At 38.1% G+C, this 23,072-nt stretch overlaps 1 protein-coding gene across 6 annotated transcripts in view; it reads right to left on the bottom strand.

Moving 5' to 3' along the window:
- Window positions 1-23,072, bottom strand: part of EPB41L5 (erythrocyte membrane protein band 4.1 like 5) — a 175,439-nt gene that overhangs the window by 27,224 nt on the left and 125,143 nt on the right. For all 6 annotated transcript variants that reach the window (XM_058434302.1, XM_058434303.1, XM_058434305.1 and 3 more), the window contains exons 18-20: window positions 22,464-22,561; window positions 10,635-10,763; window positions 7,491-7,555 (exon numbers count right to left, since the gene is read on the bottom strand). In XM_058434302.1, coding sequence (XP_058290285.1) covers window positions 7,491-7,555; window positions 10,635-10,763; window positions 22,464-22,561 — 292 coding nt within the window. The remainder of the gene's footprint in view (window positions 1-7,490; window positions 7,556-10,634; window positions 10,764-22,463; window positions 22,562-23,072) is intronic.

Raw genomic sequence — 23,072 nt, 5'->3', positions numbered from 1 at the left:
ACTATGAGCAATTTATTCCAGTAAATTAAATCACCTAGATGAAATGCAAACATTCCTGAAAACAAATTACCAAAACTGACTTAAGACAAAATGTAAAATCTGAATAGGCTTACAAAAAGTGAAGAGATTGAATCAGTAATCAAAAACTTTCCAACAAAGAAAAGCCCAGGACCATAGCTTCACTGGTGAATTCTACCAAACATTTAAAGAATTAACAATAATCCTTCTCAATCTCTTCCCAAACACAGCAGAAGAAGGAACACTTCCTAAATCATTCTATGAGGCCAACATTATTGCCCTGTCACCAAAGTCAAAGACATTGTAAGAAAATTACAAACCAGGGCCAGGCGCGGTGGCTCACGCTTGTAATCCCAGCACTTTGGGAGGCCAAGGTGGGCGGATCACGAGGTCAGGAGATCGAGACCACGGTGAAACCCCGTCTCTACTAAAAATACAAAAAAATTAGCTGGGCATGGTGGCGGGCACCTGTAGTCCCAGCTACTCGGAGAGGCTGAGGCAGGAGAATGGCATGAACCCAGGAGGTGGAGCTTGCAGTGAGCCGAGATTGCGCCACTGCACTCCAGCCTGGGCGACAGAGCGAGACTCCGTCTCAAAAAAAAAAAAAAAAAAGAAAATTACAAACCAGCCAGGCATGGTGGCTCACAGCTATAATCCCCAGCAATTTGGGAGGCTGAGGTAGAAGGACTGCTTGAGGCCAGGAGTTGAAGAAACCTACAGACCAATATCCCTTATCAATATATATGAGCTAAAACAATGCTATCAAACTGCATCGAGAAGAATATTAAAAAGCTTATATAACATGACCAAGTAGGATTTGTTCTAGAAGTGCAAGAGTGGTTCAACATCAGAAAACCACACCATATTAACAGAAAGAAGGAAAAAATCTCAATTGATGAGCATCTCAATTGATGCAGAAAAAGCATATAACAAAAATGCAACACTTTTTCATGATAAAAACAAACAGAATAGAAGGGAATTTCCACAGTATGGTAAAGGGTATATATGAAAAACATACACACAACACTCAATGGTGAAAGACTGAAAACTTTCCCTTTATCCCTTTCAGAAATAAGAATGCTAGTTTTTATCTGTTCTGTTCAACACTGTACTTGAAGTTCTAGCCAAAGCAATCAGGTAAGAAAAAGAAATAAAAACTTCCCCATTGGAAATAAGGAAGTAAAACTATCACTATTCACAGATGCCATAATCATTTATATAGAAAATCTTATAGAATGCAGAAAAAACTGGCTGGGTGTGGTGGCTCATGCATGTAATCTCAGCACTTTGGGAGGCCGCGGTGGGCAGATCACCTGAGGTCAGGAGTTCAAGACTAGCCTGGCCAACATGGTAAAACCCCGTCTCTACTAAAAATACAAAAATTAGCTGGGCATGGTGGCGGGTGCCTGTAATCCCAGCTACCCAGGAGGGTGAGGCAGGAGAATCGCTTGAACCCAGGAGGCAGAGGTTGCAGTGAACCGATATCACGCCATTGCACTCCAGCGTGGGTGACAAGAGCAAGACTCTGTCCGAAAAAAAAAAAGGGCCAGACGCAGTGGCTCATGCCTGGAATCCCAGCGCTTTGGGAGGCTGAGGTGGGTGGATCATGAGGTTAGGAGATCGAGACCATTCTGGCTAACACAGTGAAACCCTGTCTCTACTCAAAATACAAAAAATTAGCCAGGCGCCTGCAGTCTCAGCTACTCGGGAGGCTGAGGCAGGAGAATGGCATGAACCTGGGAGGCGGAGCTTGCAGTGAGCCGAGATCATGCCACTGCACTCTAGCCTGGGTGACAGAGCAAGACTCTATCTCAAAAAAATAAAATAAAATAATGCAGAAAAAACCTATTAAACTCAGCACAGTTGTAGAATACAAGATAAATACACAAAAATCAGTTGTATTTCTATACACTAGCAGTGAACAGTTTGAAAACAAAATTAACAACTACATTACAACAGCATAAAGATATAAATACCTAGGAAACAATTTAACCAAGGAGGCAAAAGACTTGTACACTGAAAACTACAGAACACCACTGAAACTAAAGAACACCTAAATAAATGGAAAGACATCCTACATCTTGTATTTGAAGACTTAATACTGTTAAGATTATAGTACTAACCAAAGCAATCTACAGGTTCAATGCAATCTCTATTAAAATCCCAGCAGCCTGTTTTGCATAAAGGGAAAAGCTGATTCTAAAATTTATACAAAATGGCAAGAGATCCTTAGTTTTCAAAAGAATCTTGGAAAAAAAAAAAGTTGGAAGACTCACACATCCTAATTCAAAACTTACTACAAAGCTACAGTAATCAAAACAGTGTGGTACTGGCATAAGGACAGACATATAGATCAATGGAATAGAACTGAGAGTCCAGGACCAGAAGGAAATGGCCAATTGATTTCGATAGGACTGCCAAGATCTAGGACAGAGACACCTGTTTATCCACAACCAAAAGAATGAAGTTGGACCCCTACCCCACACCATATACCTTTTTTTTCTTTCTTTTTTTTTTGAGACAGGGTCTCACTCTTGTCACCCAGGCTGGAATACAGTGGTGTGAACATGACTCACTGTATCCTTAACCTCCTGGCTCAAGCAGTCCTCCCAAGTATCTAGAACTACAGGTATGCACCACCATGCTTGGCTATTTTTCTTTTAATTGTAGAGACGGGGTCTTGCTATGTTGACCAGGCTGGTCTCGAGCTCCTGGGCTCAAGCAATACTCCCACCTCAGCCTGGATTACAGGCATCAGCCACCATGCCCAGCTGAAAATATTTACTGAAAATAGACAGAAGATCTAAATATAAGTTTCCTATACTGGAAGTTCTAGCTAAAGCTATGCAACTGTTAATCACTATGATCTTGAATTTGGCAATGGTTTCTTATATAAAACACCAAAAGCACAGGCAACCTAAGAAAAGTAGATAAATTAGACTTCATCAAAACAAAGAATTTTTATGCATCAAAAGGCATCACTAAGAAAGTGAAAAGACAATTCACAGAATGGGAAAAAAAGTTTCAAATCATATATCTGGTAAGAGTCTGGTATTAAGAATTGATATTTGGTCAAAGACTCCTACAATTCAACAATAAAATAAATCCGATTTAAAAATGGGTAATCTGTCATGGGATTAGAAAAAAAAATAGAAAGAAAAATAAATGGGGTGGGCAGGCACAGTAGGTCACACCTATAATCCCAGCACTTTGCAGGGCCAAGGTAAGAGGACTGCCTGAGGCTAGGAGCTTGAGACCAGTCTGGGCAACTTAGTGAGACCCTGTCTCTAAAAAAAAAAAAAAAACTTAAAAAATTAGCTGGGCAGGGTGGTGTGTGCCTGTAATCCTAACTACTGAGAGGGCTGAGGCAGGAGGATCACTTAAGCCCAGGAGTTCAAGGTTACAGTGAGCTATGATCATGCCACTGCATTCCAGCCTGGGTGATTGAGCAATAATGTCTCTAAAAAATAAGAAAACAAAATAAAAAATGAGCAAAGGACTTGAACAGACATTTATCCAAAGAAGTTACACCGCCAACAAACACGTGAAAAGATCCCCAACATTCTTAATCATTAGGGAAATGCAAATCAAAAGTACACTGAGGCTGGGTGCAGTGGCTCCCACCTGTAATTTCAGCACTTTGGAAGGCTGGGATGGATCACTTGAGCTTAGGAGTTCGAAGACCAGCCTGGGCAACATAGTGACACCTTGTCTCTCCTAAAAATAAAAAACTTGGCCAAGCATGGTGGCATGTGCCTGTAGTCCCTGCTACTAAGGAAGCTGAGGTGGGAGGATCGTTTGAGCCTAAGTTTGAGGCTGCAATGAGTTGTGCTCGTGCCACTGCACTCCAACCTGGGTGACAGAGCAAGACCCTGTCTCAAAAACAAACAAACAAAAAAGTACGGTGAAATGCCACAAGAGTGTAAAGAAATAACCCTCACTCATTACTGGGAGGAATAGAAAATGGTGCAGTGTTTGTAGAAAACAGTTTGGCAGTTCCTTAAAAGGTTAAAAATAGAATTACCATATGACTCAGGAATTCTACTCTAGATGTATAACTGAAAAACAGGTGTTCAAACAAAAAATTGTACATGACTATTCATAGCTGCAATATTCCTAACACTCAAAAGGTGGAAACAATCTAAATGTCTATCAACAGATGAATAAACAAAATGTGGTATATCCATACAATGAAATATTATACAGCCATAAAAGGAAATAAAGTCCTGATACATAATAGTACAGTATGGATGACCCTGGAAACATTATGCTAAGTGAAAGAAGCCAGACACAAAAGACCTCATATTACAGAGTATTATTTATATGAAATGTCCAGATAGGTAAATCTATAGAGACAGAAAGTAGAAGAGTGCTTCCTCAGGGTTAGGGGAAAGGCAGTGCAGGGTAGATGGGGTTACAGTTAAAGAGCAGGGGATTTCTTTTTGAGGTGACGAAAATATTCTGAAATTTGTTACTGATGGTGGTTCCATGTACTAAATACAGGATGTACTAAATGTACGAACATGTACTAAAAACTACTGAATTGCACACTCGAAATGGATGAATTGTGTGGTATCTGAATCAAACTTATCAATGAAGCTGTTACTACAAAAATAAGTGATCTGAATAGACATTTTCTCCAAAGAAGACATATACGAAAGGATGTTCAACATCATTAGTCCTTAGGTAAATGCAAATCAAACCACAATGAGACGAGACACGCTTTATACTCACTAGGATGAGTATAATAAACAAGGAGAGTAATAAGCACTGTCAATGACATGGAGAAATTGGAATCTTCATACATTGCTGGTAAGAATGAAAAACGTTACAGCCATTTTGGAAGACATTTGGCAGTTCTTAAGAAAGTTAAATATAGAGTTACCATATGACTGAGGAGAAATGGTGTTACTCTTAGGTATATACTAAGGAAGACTGAAAGTATATTTACAAAAAAAATTTTGTATACAAATATCCATTTCTAACTTTGTTCATAATAGCTAAAGAGTGGAAACAACTCAAATGTCCATCGACTGATATATGGATAAATAAATGTGGTATATCCATACAATGAAATATTATTTAGCCATAAGGAGGGACATAAGGAGGGACAAAGTACCAATATATGCTACAATATGGACAAATTTGGAAAGTATTATGTTGAACGTAAGAAGCCAGACACAAAAGGACACATATAATTCCATTGACATAAACTGTCCAGAGTAGGTAAATCCACAGAGACAAAGTAGATTAGTGGTTGCCAGGTGCTGGGGAAGCAGCAGAATGTGGAGTGACTGCTAATGGGTAAAGTGTTTCCAGACCTTAGGTAAGGCAGAAACCTTCATACTCACTATAATATTCATCCTAGTGAGTATGAAGACCTTAGGTAAAGTAGAATGAGGATGAGTATATATGAGAACTAGGATGAGTATTATAGTGAGTATGAAGGTTTCTACCTTACCTAAGGTCTGGAAAGGGTAAGGAGTTTCTAGACCTATGGTGTTCCTAGAACATTCTCAAACAATGTTCTAGAATTATAGTGGTAATGGTTGCACAATTTTGTAAAATTACTGAATTGTGTGTTTTTAAAGAGTGAATTTTGTGGTATGTGAATTATGTCAATAAAAAAAGAAAACTGATCTAAATCTATTATGGTAAAATGTTAAGATGTGACAAAGCTTGATATCTGGTATACAGGTATGTATTATATACTTCTCCATAGTGTCTCCATGCCTAAAATACTGCATTTTTAAAAAGGAGGTCCAGTAAAACAAAACAGTGTTGTATAGCATGGGGAAAATAGATTAACAGAGAAGGAAAAGATCTAGAAATAGACCCATGTTTATACAAGAACCTAGTATATTTCAAAGGATGCATCTGAAATCCTAGGGGAAAAACAGATTATTCAAAATATGAACAGCCATTTAGAAAAATAAATCTGGAAGTATGTTCTAGGCTCTTTCCAGCTTCAAGAGTTCAATGAAACTTCTGATGAACATGGGGCAGTCCTGTCCCCATTACCCTTCTCCTGGCAAACAAAAAATTTTATTCTGAAAGACTTCAATAATAACAATAGTACTAGAAATGTTAGTACTAACAGTGGTTATTAGAATTTTCTTTTCTTTTTTTTTTTGACAGAGTTTTGCTCTGTTGCCCACACTGGAGTGCAGTGGCACAATCTCGGCTCACTGCAAACTCTGCCTCCTGGGTTCAAGCAATTCTCCTGTCTTGGCCTCCCCAGTAGCTGGGATTACAGGCGTGCGACACCATGCCCAGCTAATTTTTGTATTTTTAGTAGAGACAGGTTTCACCACGTTGGCCAGGCTGGTCTTGAACTCCTGACCTCAGGTGATCCAAAGTGCTGGGATTACAGGCGTAAGCCACCGTGGCCTGGCCCCTTTAAAACAAACAAACAAAAAAACAGGGTCTCATTCTGTCACTCAGAATGAAGCACAGTGGTGCGATCATAGCTCACTGCAGCCTCAAACTCCTGGGCTCACGAGATTGTCCCTCTTCAGTCTTTTGAGGAGCTAAGCCTACAGCGTGGATCACCATGCTCGGCTAATTTTTTATTTTTAATTGTAGAGACAGGGTCTCACTATGTTGCCCAGGCTAGTCTCAAACTGCTGGCCTCAAGTGATCCTCCTGCCTTGACCTCTGAAAGTGCTGGGATTACAGGTCTGAGACACTGCCTGGCAATTAGAATTAGTTACAAGGTCAAGTTGTAATTCTAGCTTTACCCTGATCACCAGTTAGTACTTTTGTTGAGTACTAACTATTATATAAAGTGCTATACACTATGCATGCTATGTGCGGTGCTATGTTGATTATGGTATCTGGAACTGAATATGATTAATCATACAACCCTTGACTGAATAAGTTTTGAATAGTAAAAAAAGAAACACATTTATTTGCTCAACATTTTTTAACACTAAGTACAGAACATCAGATTCACAGTGGTGAAGAAAGTCAATGGCCATAAAGCATGGAATAAAAGCCTAACTAACAAGACAAGTAAGTGCCAAAATACTCATTAAAGGGAAGAAGGGCAGAAGAGACTTGGAAGGAGTAGCAAAGAAAGTTAACTCAAGTTACTATAAGAACCCATGGCAAGTAAGTTGATAAGAACAAGGCCATTGTGATAACAGGATGACATGAAAGTTTACTGTAAGAGAATAATACACACTCCTTACCAGGTGACTGAAAAGATTACACATATCTTTAAGATGGTTTCTGCTCTGTTGGTTCGAATCAGTTGAAGATAAATGGGAATGTTGGCAGACTAATTAGGAACATCTTCAAATAATATAAAACTAGGTACTAAGTGGTCTGTAACGGATACAATAGAGTGAACTCAAGCTATCTTTCAGACAGACATCCTGAAACCATGTGGTAATAGACTGAGAAGAAAAAAAGACAAAAAAGGTAGTAGATAAGAACATCAATTTAATTCAGTCTACCCAGAACTGTACCTGTTTGTGGCAGCATCCTGAACACTGGCATTTTTATGACTTAATAAGCTATCTTCTTTTGTAACCTAAGAAAATGAAATATTAAAAAAAGTAAATCTTTATTGAGGATACTAAAGTAACAAGAAATTTACATTTCTTTCTGGTAAAAATAGAAATATCAGTTTGCTTCAATTAAAATAAGAGGTAATCATACCTTATCTATGGAAATATCAGCAGTGTACCTAGTACAATCCTACCCCATACTTAATAATCAAAGATTCATTTTTTTATTTGGTATACAAATTCACACGATCTTAATAGATGGTTCTCAGTAATGCACCCATTTTTTATTTTTTTTGAGATTGAGTCTCACTGTGTCCCCCAGGCTAGAGTGCAGTGGTACAATCTCAGCTCACTGCAACCTCTGCCTCCCAGGTTCAAGTGATTCTCCTGCCTCAGCCTCCCGAGTAGCTGGGATTACAGGTGTGTGCCACCACACCTGGCTAATTTTTGTATTTTTAGTAGAGACATGGTTTCACCATGTTCGTCAGTCTGGTCTTGAACTCTCCTAATGTCAAGTGATCCACCTGCCTCGGCCTCCTAAGGTGGTGGGATTACAGGCATAAGGCACCACACCTGGCATCAATAATGCACCAACTTTTTTAAAAAAGTACGGTTCAGTAAATTTTTTTTAAAGGCATACAAGTGTTTAGCCAACATCATGTAACATTTCCACTATCTCCCCCACTCCCTGCCTCGATATTCCCTTGAGGCTTCCCACATAATCCCATGAAAAAACCCTTATTTGAGGTAAATGATGATCTATACTTTCCACAATTTCATATAATTGGAATCACAGTACCTATCCTTTCCATCTGCTTCTTTAGAGCAGCATGGAGACGTCTTTGACATTCACTCATGTTGTTGTATAAATCACTAATTCATTCCTTTTTATTCAGACATTTCACTGTATAGATACATCACAATCATCTGTTTTTAGCTATTTCATATAAAGAAGAAAAGAAAGAAAGAAGAAAGAACATTCATGTACTAACATCTGTGTTAACCTGAGTTTTGATTTCTCTTGGGCAAATATCTAAGAATATAATTGCTGGGTTAGATGATATGTGTATGTTTGATGCATTGCCAAACTCTTTTAAAGTGTTTATACCATTTTATGTTCTTACCAGCAATGTATGTTGCACCGCAGGAGCTCCATCATCACCAACACAGGGATGGTCAGTGTTTAATTTTAGCTATTTCAGTGGGCGTGCCTTTCATCATTAATTATGATGTTGTAGATTTGTTCATAAATGCTCTTTATCAAGCTGAAGGAGTTTCATTCTATTGCTAGCTTGCTGAGAGTTTTTATCATGAACAGGTGTTGAGTTTTGTGAAATGCCTTTTCTACATGAATTGAGACAATTTTATGTATTTTTTAATATGGTGAACTATTTGGGTTTTGAATGATAAACCAACATTTTCCCCAAGATAAACCCTACTTGGTCATGATGTATGATCCTACTTATAAAGTGTTTAATATATTTTGTTAAGAACTTTTAAGTTAATGTTCAAGAGGAGTAGTGGTCTGTAGTTTCTTGTAATTTTTTTTCTGGTTTTGGTATTGGGGTGACACTAGTCTCATAAGATGAACTGGGAAGTGTTCCCTCCTCTTCTATCTTTTTGAAAAACTTTGTAGAACTGCTAATATTTCTTCCATAAATGTTTAGTAGATTTCACAGTGAAGGTATGTGATCCCGGATTTCTCTTCATGAGAAGGTCTTTTCACTGTAAAATCAAATCCCTTTTCTTTAGGGCTACTCATGTTATTTCTCTATTCTTCAAGTCAAGAAAGATCCAAAATGATAACTGAAATGTAAGGTAATGATTTCTTAGTCCATTCAGGCTGTTCTAACAAAACAACATAATCTGAGTGGCCTATAAATAACAAATATTTATTCCTTGCAGTTCTGGGGGCTGAGAAACCAAAGATTATGGCACTGGCAGAATTAGTGTTTGGTGAGGGCCCATTCCTCATAGATGGCGCCTTCTCACTGCATCCTGACATGGCTGAAGGGTTAAATAAGTTCCCTCCTACTCTTGGGGGCTCTGCTAAAGGCCCCATCTGTTAATACCATGGCTTTGGGGATTAGGTTTCAACATAAAAATTTTGCGGGAGGATGCAACCATTCAGACCATAGCAAATAATAACTATTACTACTACTGCTACTATAACTATTGAGGGTCAACACTTTCTAAATGCTCATTATGTGCCAGGCACTATTCCATGTCCTTTAATTACCTTATTTCACCTTTACAGCCCACCTTAAGGTAGGTACTACCATTATTCTATTTTACACATAATTAAACTGTGACTCAGAGAAATTAACTTGCCCAAGTCACAAAGCTAGTAGGTGGTAGAACAGAAATGAGATTCTAGAGTCAATACTATCATATTTTATATTTATTTTATATGTAAATATGCTATAAAACATGTTTATATTCTGGGGAGAAAATGGATAAAGAACACGAACAATATTCCTAAAGTCCACTCAGGTCTCTTCAAGGCTTGTACCTGGGGACAGGATGGGTAAAGTGCATCTTCTCAATAACAGGTGAATTTGAAATCCTAGTTGACAACTGACTTAGTGAGGCAGGCTTCTGTCCTGGTTTTAGGACAGAATGTAACTTTGAAAGTCACAGAGAGCCAAGGAAAAGCTGATTTTGAGAGCAAGGCTGCCGCATCCCTCATGGAAGCTAGTCCCTACCTACTCTATCCTTCACCATGTCACAGCCAACTCTTCACCTTGTACCTCACTCTCTTTTTGCTAATTACATAAACATATTGCCAAATTGAGGGTAGATGGGTTGTGGGGAATAGTGGATGGATAAAGACAGACCTAGAATTATAGATTTAATACTGAAATAAGGCTTTAAAAATCACAAGGCTTTCTGGCTGTCAAAATGGCAAACATTGAAGGCTCACTTCTATACAAATTTGGCCTTTTTAGCCTTCGTATCCCCCTGAGCATCTTTACTCTTATTTTTTAACTCCCTGACTGCATCCTTAATCTAGCTTGATTAGAATTTAGAGTTGGGGAAGGCAACTCTCTACATCCCATGCTCTTTTCACTTCACCAGGGCTATCTATCAAAGGCAGCTTACCTTATGCACTGCTTCTACTTGAGCCTTCAAAATGTTACTCTTGAAGTCAGGAGGAACTCTCATGGCATTCAATCCTGGGCTCTCAATGACATTATTAAGGCATTTCTCAGTCAACTTCACCACTTCCTCCTAGATATTTTAAAAATATACTGTAATCAACTCTGATGCACTATAGTTATATGGAAATAGGAAATAGACTGATGAAAGTTCATCTTCAGACAATCAGGAAATCATGTGTCTTAAGCAGCCATATCTTATTTCAGGCATAAGCAACTCTTACAATCATCTATCTGTGAAGAGCTCTGGATTTAAAGGGAACAGCCTCTGTAGGTCCTAACCTAAAATTGTAGCAAACTATAACCCAAAGGGCAAATCTAGCCAACCACCTGTCATATAAACACAGTTTACTGGAATTCAGCCATGTTCATTCCTCCGTGCTGCTTTCATGCTACAATTGGCAGAGCTAAGTAGCTGTGAAAGAGACTACGACGTTCTCCAAGACTAAAATATTTACTATCCGGTCCTTTACTGAAATAATCTGCCATCCTCTGGTCAAGAGAATAGTCTTCATGGCCTACTTTTCATCTTTTAGCCCAAAAATACTAGTTGCTAAAGGTCCCATATGCCTTAATTGTACCCATTGTCCTCGCTGAGTGCAGCTGAGATTCTGTTCCTTTATGCTTTTAAAACAAAGTACTGCTCATCAAAGAACAAGAAAAACTGATTCCTGAAATAAAATTTGAAGATAAAGAACATTCTGGATTGCCTTAGGTAATTAAGGGGAAGGAATTAATTGAAAAATATGTAGATCTTGATATGGCATAAATCCTAATGGATTTCAGACATAGGCCAAGAGAAGACCGAAGTCTGGAAGGGGATAATGAAGGAGACAAATAATATAAATGTATTTATTACCACTGAACGATACACTTAAAAAATGGTCAAGATGGTAAATTATATATGTATATTTTACCTTTTTTTTAAAAAAAAAAGAAAGCACAGAGACTAAGTTGCAGAGAGGAGGAGGGATGAAGAAAGAGAAGAATCTTGACAACTCCTAGAATCACAGCATCTCAAAGTTGGAAGTTACAATAGTCCATCCAACCACCAAAATACTTCAGGAGGTGGGTAATTTTTAGTCTTAGCCTGAGAAATGTCACACACTGGAGAACTTGCCACTTCCTTGGTCAGATGACTGTTAGGAAACACTTTCCTGTGTTAAGGTCAAATCTGCATACCTCTAACATATTCACTGACCTTAACTCTTCTCTGAGGCCATTAAAAAGCAAGTTACATTAATTCCTCTTTCACATAATAGCTCTTCATATATCTAAAGATGGTTAACATGCTCCCTCCTGAGATTTCTACGTGGCAATCATCTAGCTAATAATCCCAAGTTGTAACTTAGTTTCAAGACCCTTCACCATACAGATCCTTCTCTTCTCAAACTGTCACTTTTCTATATCATTTTTAGAGTGCTATCCAGAAATGAAAAAAATAGTTGAGCCTCCCCTTTTGAACCCTTCGAATTAAGACAACATAGCTCTTTTGCAGCTGATTCGTACTTCATTTACATATTCTTACTTTTTAAATACATGCTGCTGTAATATTCTAGTCCCCTACCCTACCCTGTACTTATGATGATTTGTCAAAGTCTATGTTCTTAAACCCAGTCTGTCATTCCAATCTATCAAAGCCTTCATGGATCCTGATTTTGTCTTTCAAAAACTGTACTTCCCAGCTGTTATCATCTGAAAATTCAATTAGCATAATAGACCTGGGAAAGAAAGTGGTCACTGGAGATGGCCATTTGCAATATTAACTTCTGTGGGATTTAGACAGGGCTAAAGTTTCCTGAGGGCCAAGAACTTGTCATTCGTCTGTGAATTCCACACAGTATTTATTATTTTATCTTACAAAAAGTAGGCAATAAACACATTTTTAGAACTGAACCAACAGTACATAAGGCATGTCAGGTGACTGTATAAATCCTGCATAATGCAGGCCAGATGTGATCCCTCTACAATGGGCTCTTACAACACTGTCAACTCTGCTGTCAGTAGTGCTAGTCTGAGCCTTAAGATTAGGTTGCTGGATAAGACATTCTCAGTTCTTCGGGCAAGTCATCCAACAAATCATGCTTTACTTTAGAATGATGTATTTTATTTTCAGTAGGTTTTCTTCCTAAAATTACTTTAGTCAGGCCGACATTAAGATTAATTTGCATTCCTTAAGCAAACAACAACTGTTGGTAGTAGAGGTAGAGAAATCAGCCTTCATTAAAAATGCACCACATTAATAAAACATGAATCAACAATACAGGTTATGCATCCCTTTTCTAAAGTGCTTCGGACTAAAAGTATTTCAGATTTTGTATTTTTTCAGATTTTGGGATATATGCTTTATACTTACTGGTTGAGCATTCCTAATACGAAAATCCAAAATAAAAAATGCTCCAATGAGCATGTCCTTTAAGCATCACATCAGTGCTCAAAAAGTATTGGATTCTGGATCATTTTGAATTTTAAATTTTCAGATCGGGGGATCAACCTCTACTCAAGTTGACTAGAGTTAAGGCAAGGTAGTCAAATGTCCTTTATTAGTAGTACAATACTGAATTCTTCCTTCTATTCTTTAAAAACAACTTTTTTATTTTTATGGGTACATAGTACTTGTATATATTTATGGGGTACACGAGATATGTAGACACAGGCATACAATGTGTAATAATCATATCAGGGTAAATGGAGTATCCATCACCTGAAACATTTATCATTTCTTTGTGTACAAACATTCCAATTATACTTTGCTATTTTTAAATATACAGTAAGTTATTGACTGTAGTCACCCTGTTATGCTATCAAATGCTATATCTTATCCATTCTATCACTCTAACTATACTTTTGTACCCATTAACCATACCCACTTTTCCCCACACCCTCCATACTACCCTTCCCATCTGGTAACCATCTATCTCCACAAGTTTAATTCTTCGTTTTTTGGCTCCCACAAATAAGTGAGAACATATGAAGTTTGTCTTTCTGTGCCTGGCTTCTCTTAACATAGTGTCCTCCAGTTCCATCCATGTTGTTGAAAATGATAGGATCTCATTCTTTTTATAGCTGAATAGTACTTCGTTGTGTATATATACCAGATTTTCTTTATCTATTCATCTGTTGATAGATATTTAGGTTGATTCCAAATCTTGGGTATTGTTAACAGTGCTGCAATAAACATGGGAGTGCAGATATCTCTTCGATATACTGATTTCCTTTCTTTTGGGCATATATCTAGCAGTGGGATTGCTGGATCATATGATAGTTCCATTTTTGGGTTTTTGAGGCACTCTGTACTTGCTGTACTAATTTACATTCCCACCAACAGTGTACAAAGGTTCCTTTCTCTCCACATCCTTGTCAGTGTTCACTATTGCCTGTCTTTTGGATAAAAGCCATTATAACTGGGGTGAGATGATATCTCACTGTAGTTTTGATTAGCATTTCTCTGATCAGTGATGTTGAGCACCTTTTCATAAACTTGTTTGCCATTTGTATGTCTTCTTTTGAGAAATGTCTATTCAGATGTTTTGCCCATTTTAAAATCAGATTATTAGATTTTTTTCCTATTGAGTTGTCCGAGCTCTTTATATATTCTGGTTATTAGTCCATTGTCAGATGGGTAATTTGCAGATATTTTCTACCATTTTGTGGGTCATCTCTTCACTTTGTTGACTGTTTCCTTTGCTGTGCAGGAACTTTTTTTTTTTTTTTTTTTTTTTGAGACGGAGTCTCGCTCTGTCGCCCAGGCTAGAGTGCAGTGGCCCAATCTCGGCTCACTGCAAGCTCCGCCTCCCGGGTTCACGCCATTCTTCTGCCTCAGCCTCTCTGAGTAGCTGGGACTACAGGCGCCCGCCACCACGCCCAGCTAATTTTTTTGTATTTTTAGTAGAGACGGGGTTTCATCGTGGTCTCGATCTCCTGACCTCGTGATCCGCCCGCCTCGGCCTCCCAAAGTGCTGGGATTACAAGCGTGAGCCACCGCGCCCGGCCACTGTGCAGGAACTTTTTAACTTGATGTGATCTCATTTGTCTATTTTTGCTTTGGTTGCCTGTGCTTTTGGGATATTATTCGAGAAATCTTTGCATAGACCAATGTTTTGGAGAGTTTCTCCAATATTTTCTTTTAGTGGTTTCATAGTTTGAGGTCTTAGATTTAAGTCTTTAATCCATTTTCATTTGATTTTTGTATATGGCAAGAGACAGAAGTCAAGTTTCATTCTTCTACATATGGAAATCCAGTTTTCCTAGCACCATTTATTGAAGAGACTGTCCTTTCCCCAGTGTATGTTCTTGGCACCTTTGTCAAAAGTAAGTTCACTGCAGATGTATGGATTTATTTCTGGCTTCTCTATTCTCTTACATTGGTCTGTCTGTTTTTATGCTGATACCATGAGTTTTGGTTACTATAGCTCTGTAGTATAATTTGAAGTCAGGTACTATGAGTTCTCCAGTTTTGTTCTTTTTTTCTCAGGACAGTTTGGCTATTCTGAGTCTTTTGTGGTTCCATATAAATTTTAGATTTTTCTATTTCTGTGAAGAATATCATTGGTATTTTGATACGGGTTAAATTGAATTGGCAAACTGCTTTGGGAAGTATGGACATTGTATCAATACTGACTCTTCTAATCCATGAACATGGAATATCTTTCAAATTTTGTGTCCTCTTCGATATCTCATACCATTATTTTGTAGTTTTCATTGTAGAAATCTTTCACTTACTTTGATTATTTTTATTCTTAGGTATTTCATTTTATTTGTGGCTATTGTAAATGGGATTACTTTCCTGATTTTTTCTTCAGTTTGTTCACTGTTGGCATACAGAAATGCTACCGATTTTTGTATGTTGATCTGTATCCTGCAACTTTACTGAATTTATCAGTTCTAATAGTTTTTCTTTTTCTTTAGGTTTTTCCAAATATAAAATAGTATCATCTGATGATAACTTGAATTCTTCCTTTCCAATTTAGACGCCCTTTACTTCATTCTCTTGTCTGATTGCTCTAGCTAGGTCTTCCAGTACTACACTGAATAACAGCTGAATAAAGTGGGCATCCTTGCCTTTTTCCAGATCTTAAAGGAGGCTTTCAGGTATGACACTAGCTGTGGGTCTGTCGTAACATGGCTTTTAGTGTGTTGAGGTATGTTCCGTATATACCCAGTTTTTTTTAGAGTTTTTTTTTAATCACAAAGGGATATTGAACTTTATCAAATGCTTTTTCAGCATCAATTGAAATGATCATATGGTTTTTGTCCTTCATTCTGCTGATATAAGGTATCACCTTGATTGATTTACATATGCTAACCCATCCTTATTACATCCTAGGATAAATCCCACTTGGACATGATGACTTATCTTTTTGATATGTTGAATTCAGTTTGCTAGTATTTTATTGAAGACTTTTGCATCAATATTCATCAGAGATACTGGTCTGTAGTTTTCCTTTTTTAAGGTATCTTTGTCTGGTTTTGTTATCAGGGTAATACTGATCTGATAAAATGAATTTGGAAATATTCTTTCCTCCTCTATTTTTTGGAATAGTTTGAGTAGGACAGGTATTAGTTCTTCTTTAAATATTTGGTAAAATTCAGCAGTGAAGCCATGAGGTCCTGGGCTTTTCTTTGCTGGGAGACTTTTTACTACAGCTTCGATCTTGTTAATTGTTATTGGTCTATTCAGGTTTTGGATTTCTTCTTGGTTCAGTCCTGGTAGGCTGCATGTGTCTAGGAATTCATCCATCTCTTCAATGTTTTCCAATTTATTGGCATATAATTGCTCATACTAATCCCTAATGATCCTTTGATTTTTTCAGTATCAGTTATAAGTCTCCTTTTTCATCTACAATTTTATTTATTTGAGTCTTCCTTTTTTTCTTAATCTGGCCAAAGGTTTGTCCATTTTGTTTATGTTTTCACAAAACAACTTTTTGTTTCATTGATCTTTTGTATTTTTTTGTTTCAATTTCATTTATTTCTGCTCTGATCTTTATTATTTATTTTCTTCTACTAATTTACTAATTTGGGGTTTAGTTTGCTCTTGCTTTTCTAGTTCCTTAAGATGCATCATTAGGCTGTTTTTTTTTTTTTTTTGAGACTAAAGTCGCCCGCCATCGCGCCCGGCTGGATTTTTGTATTTTTTAGCACAGTCGGGGTTTCACTGCGATCTCCACCTCCAGGTTCACGTCATTATCCTGTGCTGGGATTACAAGCGTGAGCCACCACGCCCGGCCTAGGCTGTTTATCTGAAGTTGTTCTACTTTTGTGATGTAGGCGCTTATTGCTATAAACTTTCCTCAGTACTGCTTTTGCTGTATCCATAGATTTTAGTATGTTTTGTTTCCATTTTCATTTGTTTCAAGAAATTAAAAAATTTCCTTACTTCTTCATTGACCCACTGGTCATTTGGAAGCATATTGTTTGATTTCCATGTGTTTGTATAGTTTCCAAAGTTTCTCTTGTTATTGATTTCTAGTTTTATTCCCTGTGGTCAGAGAAGATACTGGAAATGATTTGTTTTTTTGAATGTTCAGACTTCTTTTGTGACCTAACATATGGTCTATCCTTGAGAATAATCTATGTGCTGAGGACAAGAAGGTATGTTCTGCTGCCACTAGATAAAATGTTCTATTAGGTCCATTGGTCTACACTGATTAAATCCAATTTTTTGAGTTAATTTTTCTGGATTATCTGTCCTCTGCTGAATGTGGGGTGAATTCTCCAGCTACAATTGTACTGAGGTGTATCTCTGTGTAGCTCTGATAATATTTGTTCTACATATCTGAGTGCTCCAGTTTTAGGTGCATATATTATTTATAATGTTATATCCTCTTGCTCAATTGACCATTTATCAATATATAATGACCTTCTTTGTCTCTCTTTTTATGGTTTTTGTCTCAAAATCAATTTTATCTAATATAAATAACCTGCTCTTTTTTGGTTTCCATTTGCATGGAATATCTTTTTCCATCCCTTTCAGTCTTTATGGGTCTTTACAGGTAAAATGTGCATCTTGTAGGCAGTTGGTCATTGGGGACTTTTTTTTTAATCCATTTAGCCACTCTGTTTTGATTGGAGAGTTTAGTTCATTTACATTCAATATTATTGTTGATAAGTAAGGATTTACTATTGCCATTTTGATCTGTTTTCTGGTTGTTTTGTGGTCTTCTCTTCCTTCTTGCCTGCCTTCCTTTTTGTGAAGGGTGCTTTTCTCTGATGGTATGTTTAAATTTCTTGCTTTTTATTTCTTTGTGTATCTGTTGTAGGATTTTCTATTTGAGGTTACCATGAGGTTTGCAAATACCATCTTGTAACATGTTATTTTAAACTGATGACAACACTGATAGCAAAAAAAAAAAAAAATTAACAAGCAAAGAGAAAACTAGTAAAAACTCTATAGTTTAACTTCAAACCGCCACCCCCACCCCTGGCTTTTTAACTTCTTGTTGTTTCTATTTATGGCTTATTATATTATGTCTAGAAAAGTTGTTGTAGTTACATTTTTGATAGTCTTTTAGCCTTCCTACTCAAGATATGAGTAGTTTATACACAATTTCAGTGTTATAATATTCCGTGTTTGTTACTGTACATACCATTACCAGTGAGTTGTGTACCGTCAGATGATTATCTTATTGCTCATTAACATCTTTTCCGTTGAGATTGAAGAACTCCCTTCAGCATTTCTTATAAGACAAGTCTGGTGAAATCCCTTAGCTTTTGTTTGTCTGGGAAAGTATTTCTCCTTCATGTTTGAAGGATATCTTCAAACACGGATATACTATTTTAGGATAAAAATTTTTACTTCACTTTAAATATGTCATGCCACTCTCTCCTGGCCTGTAAGGTTTCTGCTGAAAAGTCTGCTTCCAGACGTACTGAAGCACCCTTGTATGTTGTTTATTTTCTCTTGCTGCTTTTAGGATTCTTTAACATTGACATTTCCCTTGTATGTTATTTGTTTCTTTTATCTTGCTGTTTTTAGGATTCTTTAACATTGACATTTGGGAGTTTGATTATTCAATATCTTGAGGTAGTCCTATTTGGGTTAAGCCTGCTTGGTGTTCTATATCCTTCTTGTACTTGAATATTGATATCTTTCTCTAGGTTTGCGACGTTCTCTGTTATTATCCCTTTGAATAAACTTTCTACCACATCTCTTTACCTCCTCTTTAAGGCCAATAACTCTTCGATTTGTCCATTTGAAGCTATACTCTAGATCTTCTAGGAGTGCTTCATTTTTTTTCTTGTCTCCTCTGACTGTATTTTCAAACAGCCTGTCTTCAACCTCACCAATTCTTTCTTCTGCTTGATCAATTCTGTGGTTCAGAGACTCTGATGCATTCTTCATTATGTCAATTGAATTTTTCAACTCTAGGATTCCTGCTGATTTTTTAAAATTATTTCAATCTCTTTGTTAAATTTATCTGATAGGACTCTGAATTCCTTTTCTGTGAAATTTTGAATTTCACTGAGTTTCCTCAAAACAGCTATTTGAATTATCTGCCTGAAAGGTCACATATCTCTCTCTGTCAATCTGGGATTGGTCACTGGTGCCTTATTTAGTTTGTTTGGTGAGGTCATGTTTTCGTGGATGATCCTGGATGCTTGTTGATATCTGGGCATTAAAGAGTTGGGTATTTATTGTAATCTCTGCAGTCTGGGCTGGTTTGTACCCGTCTGTCTTGAGAAGGCGTTCTAGTTATTCAAAGGGAACTGAATGTTGTGATGTAAGTTTTTGGTCACTCCAGCCACATCTGCATTAGGTGGAACCCCATGCCCAGTAAGGCTGTGACTCTTGCAGGCTTGTTAAGATACAGCCTTGGTGGTCTTGGGTAAGATCCAGGAGAATTCCCTGGATTACCTGGCAGAGTCTCTTGTTCTCTTCCCTCACTTTCTCCCATACAGTCTCTCTCTTCTCGGTGCGCTGCGTGCAGTTGTGGGAGGAATGACACAAGCACCCCTGTGGCTCCCCACTGACACTGTGCTGAGGCAGTACAGTACTGGGTCTCACCCGAGATATGTGGTGACTATTGTTTGGCCAACACTGACGTTTATTCAAGGCCCAGAGGTTCTTCCATCAGCAAGTGGTGAATCCAGCCAGACTTGTGCCTTTCTCTGCGGGACTGCAGGTTCTCTTCTGGCTCAGGGCTGGTTCAGAAATGCGGTCTAAGGAGCTAGGGCCTGGAGTTGGGAACTGTAGGAATCTACTCAGTACTTTATTTTACCGTGACTGAGCTGTTACCCAAGTTGCAAGACAAAGTTCTTTTTATTCTTCCCTCTCCTTTCCTCAAGCAGAAGGTGTCTCTCTCCATGGCCACCACAGCTGAAAATGCCCTGGGTCACACCTGAAGCCAGCATGGTACCAGGTCTTGCCCAAGGCCTAAGGCAAGTACTGCCTGGAAACCACTGACCCAAGGGTTCTTTCGTCAGCAGGTGATAGATCCTGCCAGGACTGGATCCCTTCCCTCAAGACAGCAGGTTCCCTTCCGGCCCATGGTATATCTAGAAATGTCATTGGGAGGTGGAGCCTGAAATGGAGGCTTTAGGACTCTGCTTGCTGCTTTTACTGTGGCTACACTGGTATCCAGGCTACAAGACAAAGTCTTCTTTACTCTTCCCTCACCTTTCCTCAAGTGGAAGAAGTCTCTCCCAGAGCTGTAAGTTGCACTGCCTGGGACTGGGAGAGGGTGATGCAAGCACTCCTTTGGCTCCTCCAGCCAGTATCTCTCTAGGTCATGTGTACCCCAGGTCCACTGGCTCTGAGCCCAGCACAGTATCAGGATGTGCCCAGGAATTGTAGTCCTTGTGGCCTAGACTATCTTTCAAATTTATTTAGGACCTTACAGCACTTTAGCCCACAGTGGTGGGCTAGCTGCAACTCAGGTTCCAATTCCTGGGATGGATGATTCTTCTCTGGCTAGGGTTGTTCTAAACGCAGCCTCTGTCGGCATCAGCGAAATTGTGCCCTACATTGCATTGCTTTCCATTCTGACAGACCAACACTGAGTTTCAATACAAAGTGCCATAGTCACTGTGTTCTCCCTCCCCCAAGCACAGATTCTCAGTGCCACCCTCCTCCATAGGGGAGGGGTGGCATCAGCCATTCAAGACTGTCTTTCTTACCCTCTTCAGTGCCTGTTTCCTTGGTATAATGTTAAAACCAGGTACTATGATGGTTCACCTGATTTCTGGTTCTTATGAAGGTGCTTTCTTGTATGGAGAGCTATTTAATTTGGTGTTCCTGCAAGGGGGATGATCACTGGAGGGTTATATTTGGCCATCTTGCTCCATCCCCCTCCTTCCTTCTATTCTTGTCTGGCATAGAGTAAACCCTCACTAAATATTGTTATTCTTCCTAGCTGTATGATCCCCCAAATGTTCCTTGATGGCACACTGTCCTTCACCTAAAGTGCTCCTTTACTCTCCTATCCTGAACCCACACTCCTCCTCATCTTTTCAAGGCTTCAACACTAATGCAGTAGACTCTCTGCCTCAGAGGATCAGTTATAGCATAGCAAGATATGCAGGACATTTTACAAAAGAAACAAGTAGCTGTTCAATAGATTTCCATAACTCTGAGCACAGCCAACAATCCCCACCCCCCACTCCTCCCTACCCCCAAGTTTTACCAGGCTTCATTCTTTAGGGTCATTCCAGTCCTCCACTGAATTTCCATTAGTTATTAATCATCTAAAGCTTTTATCTAAAATTTTCAATTTATCCTTCTGTCTCTGGCCCTGCATTCCCCTACTTTACAGAGATATATTTAAAAACTGACACCATGAAAGCAAACAGACAAGTGGGATAGAATACTGAAAAGTCAAGAAAATGGAAAGCCTTTCTGAAATTGAATCACCTTCTAACAGCTATTTCTAAGAAAAAATATATTAGAAAGAAAGGTGGGAAAAAAAAGGCTTGGATCCAGAAAGACAGTTTTAATAATGACAGTGCAAGACAGAAGAAAATCACTTTCTACTCTATACTGGTCTCTAAAGAAATTCCAGTTACTTATCCAAGAATGGAAGAACACTGTGAGTCAGCTGTTGTCCTTTCCTCTTTAAAACAAAAATAAAATTCATCTTGGTCATGTTATCAGTTGTCTACATGTAGAGAAAAAAAAAAGGCCATTTCCAGATCATTACCTAAAATCAATCTTCCATTTAGTGGGGCCATCTGGTAGCTCATATGATTAATTATAAAATTTCCATCTCATTCAATTTATTTTAGCTCTTTCTGTAAGTTACTTAACATAGAAATAAGAAAATCATAGTCAAAACTATAAATTGAAGCTTGATTGGTGTAATTGGTATGTATCCCCCACTCCACAACAAAAAAATTCTAAGGGGACAGGGGAGAGAAAGAAATGATAGATGAGGTTAAAGCATCTGAAATTCTATTCTCTTTCTTGCTTATACCACAGAGCAGCTCTCTTTAAAACAAATCCTTCTGTAATTTCAAAAGGCTTCAGCAAGTCTTTCAACTAGACTGGGTGAATCAAAATAAAAGGTTTAACACTCATCTTGACTGTGTGTGTGTGTGTGTTTTTTTTTTTTTAAATCATGAAATCACCTTACAATTCACATTGCTGTGCACGTTTCGCCCTTCCCACCTAAACATCTACATATTTCATCCTTTAAAATGAGAAAACAGGTTTCTAAGAACTAAGCACAGACAGATTTCCCAGCTAAAGAAAAAAGAAAGTACTCTCTTTGGAAAGAAAATATTTCTGGGAGCTCTGGAGATGTGTATCAGGTATCCATAGGGGAAATCTGAATACCTGGCTGTTTATGTTAACATCGATGTTGGATCGAGGGGACAGCAAAGGACTGTTCTCCATCTCAAGCTGTTTGAGCTTCTCTGAGGTGTCTTTTAACGCTGAAAAGAAAAAAAAAAAGGCAAAATAACCCCTCAGTCTGCCAGGCTGTCACAGCTAGCTGTGTGACGGTATGGTTTTGTTTTGTCTTCTCAACATCAGTTATCATCAACTAAAAGTAATAATCCACATAAACACAAAATAAATATATTTTCTTTCCATAACCAGCTATCTGTCCATTAATTTGAATAAGAGTTAATCCTAAGCAGAAACACCACCCTATATCTGCAGCACTCCTAAAAAGCAAGTAGATGTGAAATCTCCATAGCATATGTGGTTAAGAAGGTTTACCTAGCCAAGAGACTCAAAAGGCACAGAACACTTGTGACATGATCCTTTTCTTTCATAACCACAATCCAGGCTCATGTCTAACCTCAACACTTTGCCATCTTTGTTCTTGGCCCTGACTACTGCCTAAAACTAAATTTATGTGGAACAAACTGATGAAGAACATATATTTATTCATTCACTGATTCAACATATTATATATTGGTACCATCAGGTGTGACGCAA

The sequence above is a fragment of the Hylobates moloch genome, unplaced genomic scaffold, assembly GCF_009828535.3.
Source record: "Hylobates moloch isolate HMO894 unplaced genomic scaffold, HMol_V3 SCAFFOLD_24, whole genome shotgun sequence".
Taxonomy (NCBI): domain Eukaryota; kingdom Metazoa; phylum Chordata; class Mammalia; order Primates; family Hylobatidae; genus Hylobates; species Hylobates moloch.
Note: the sequence above shows the minus strand (reverse complement) of the source record. Positions and strands in the feature narration are given on the sequence as shown.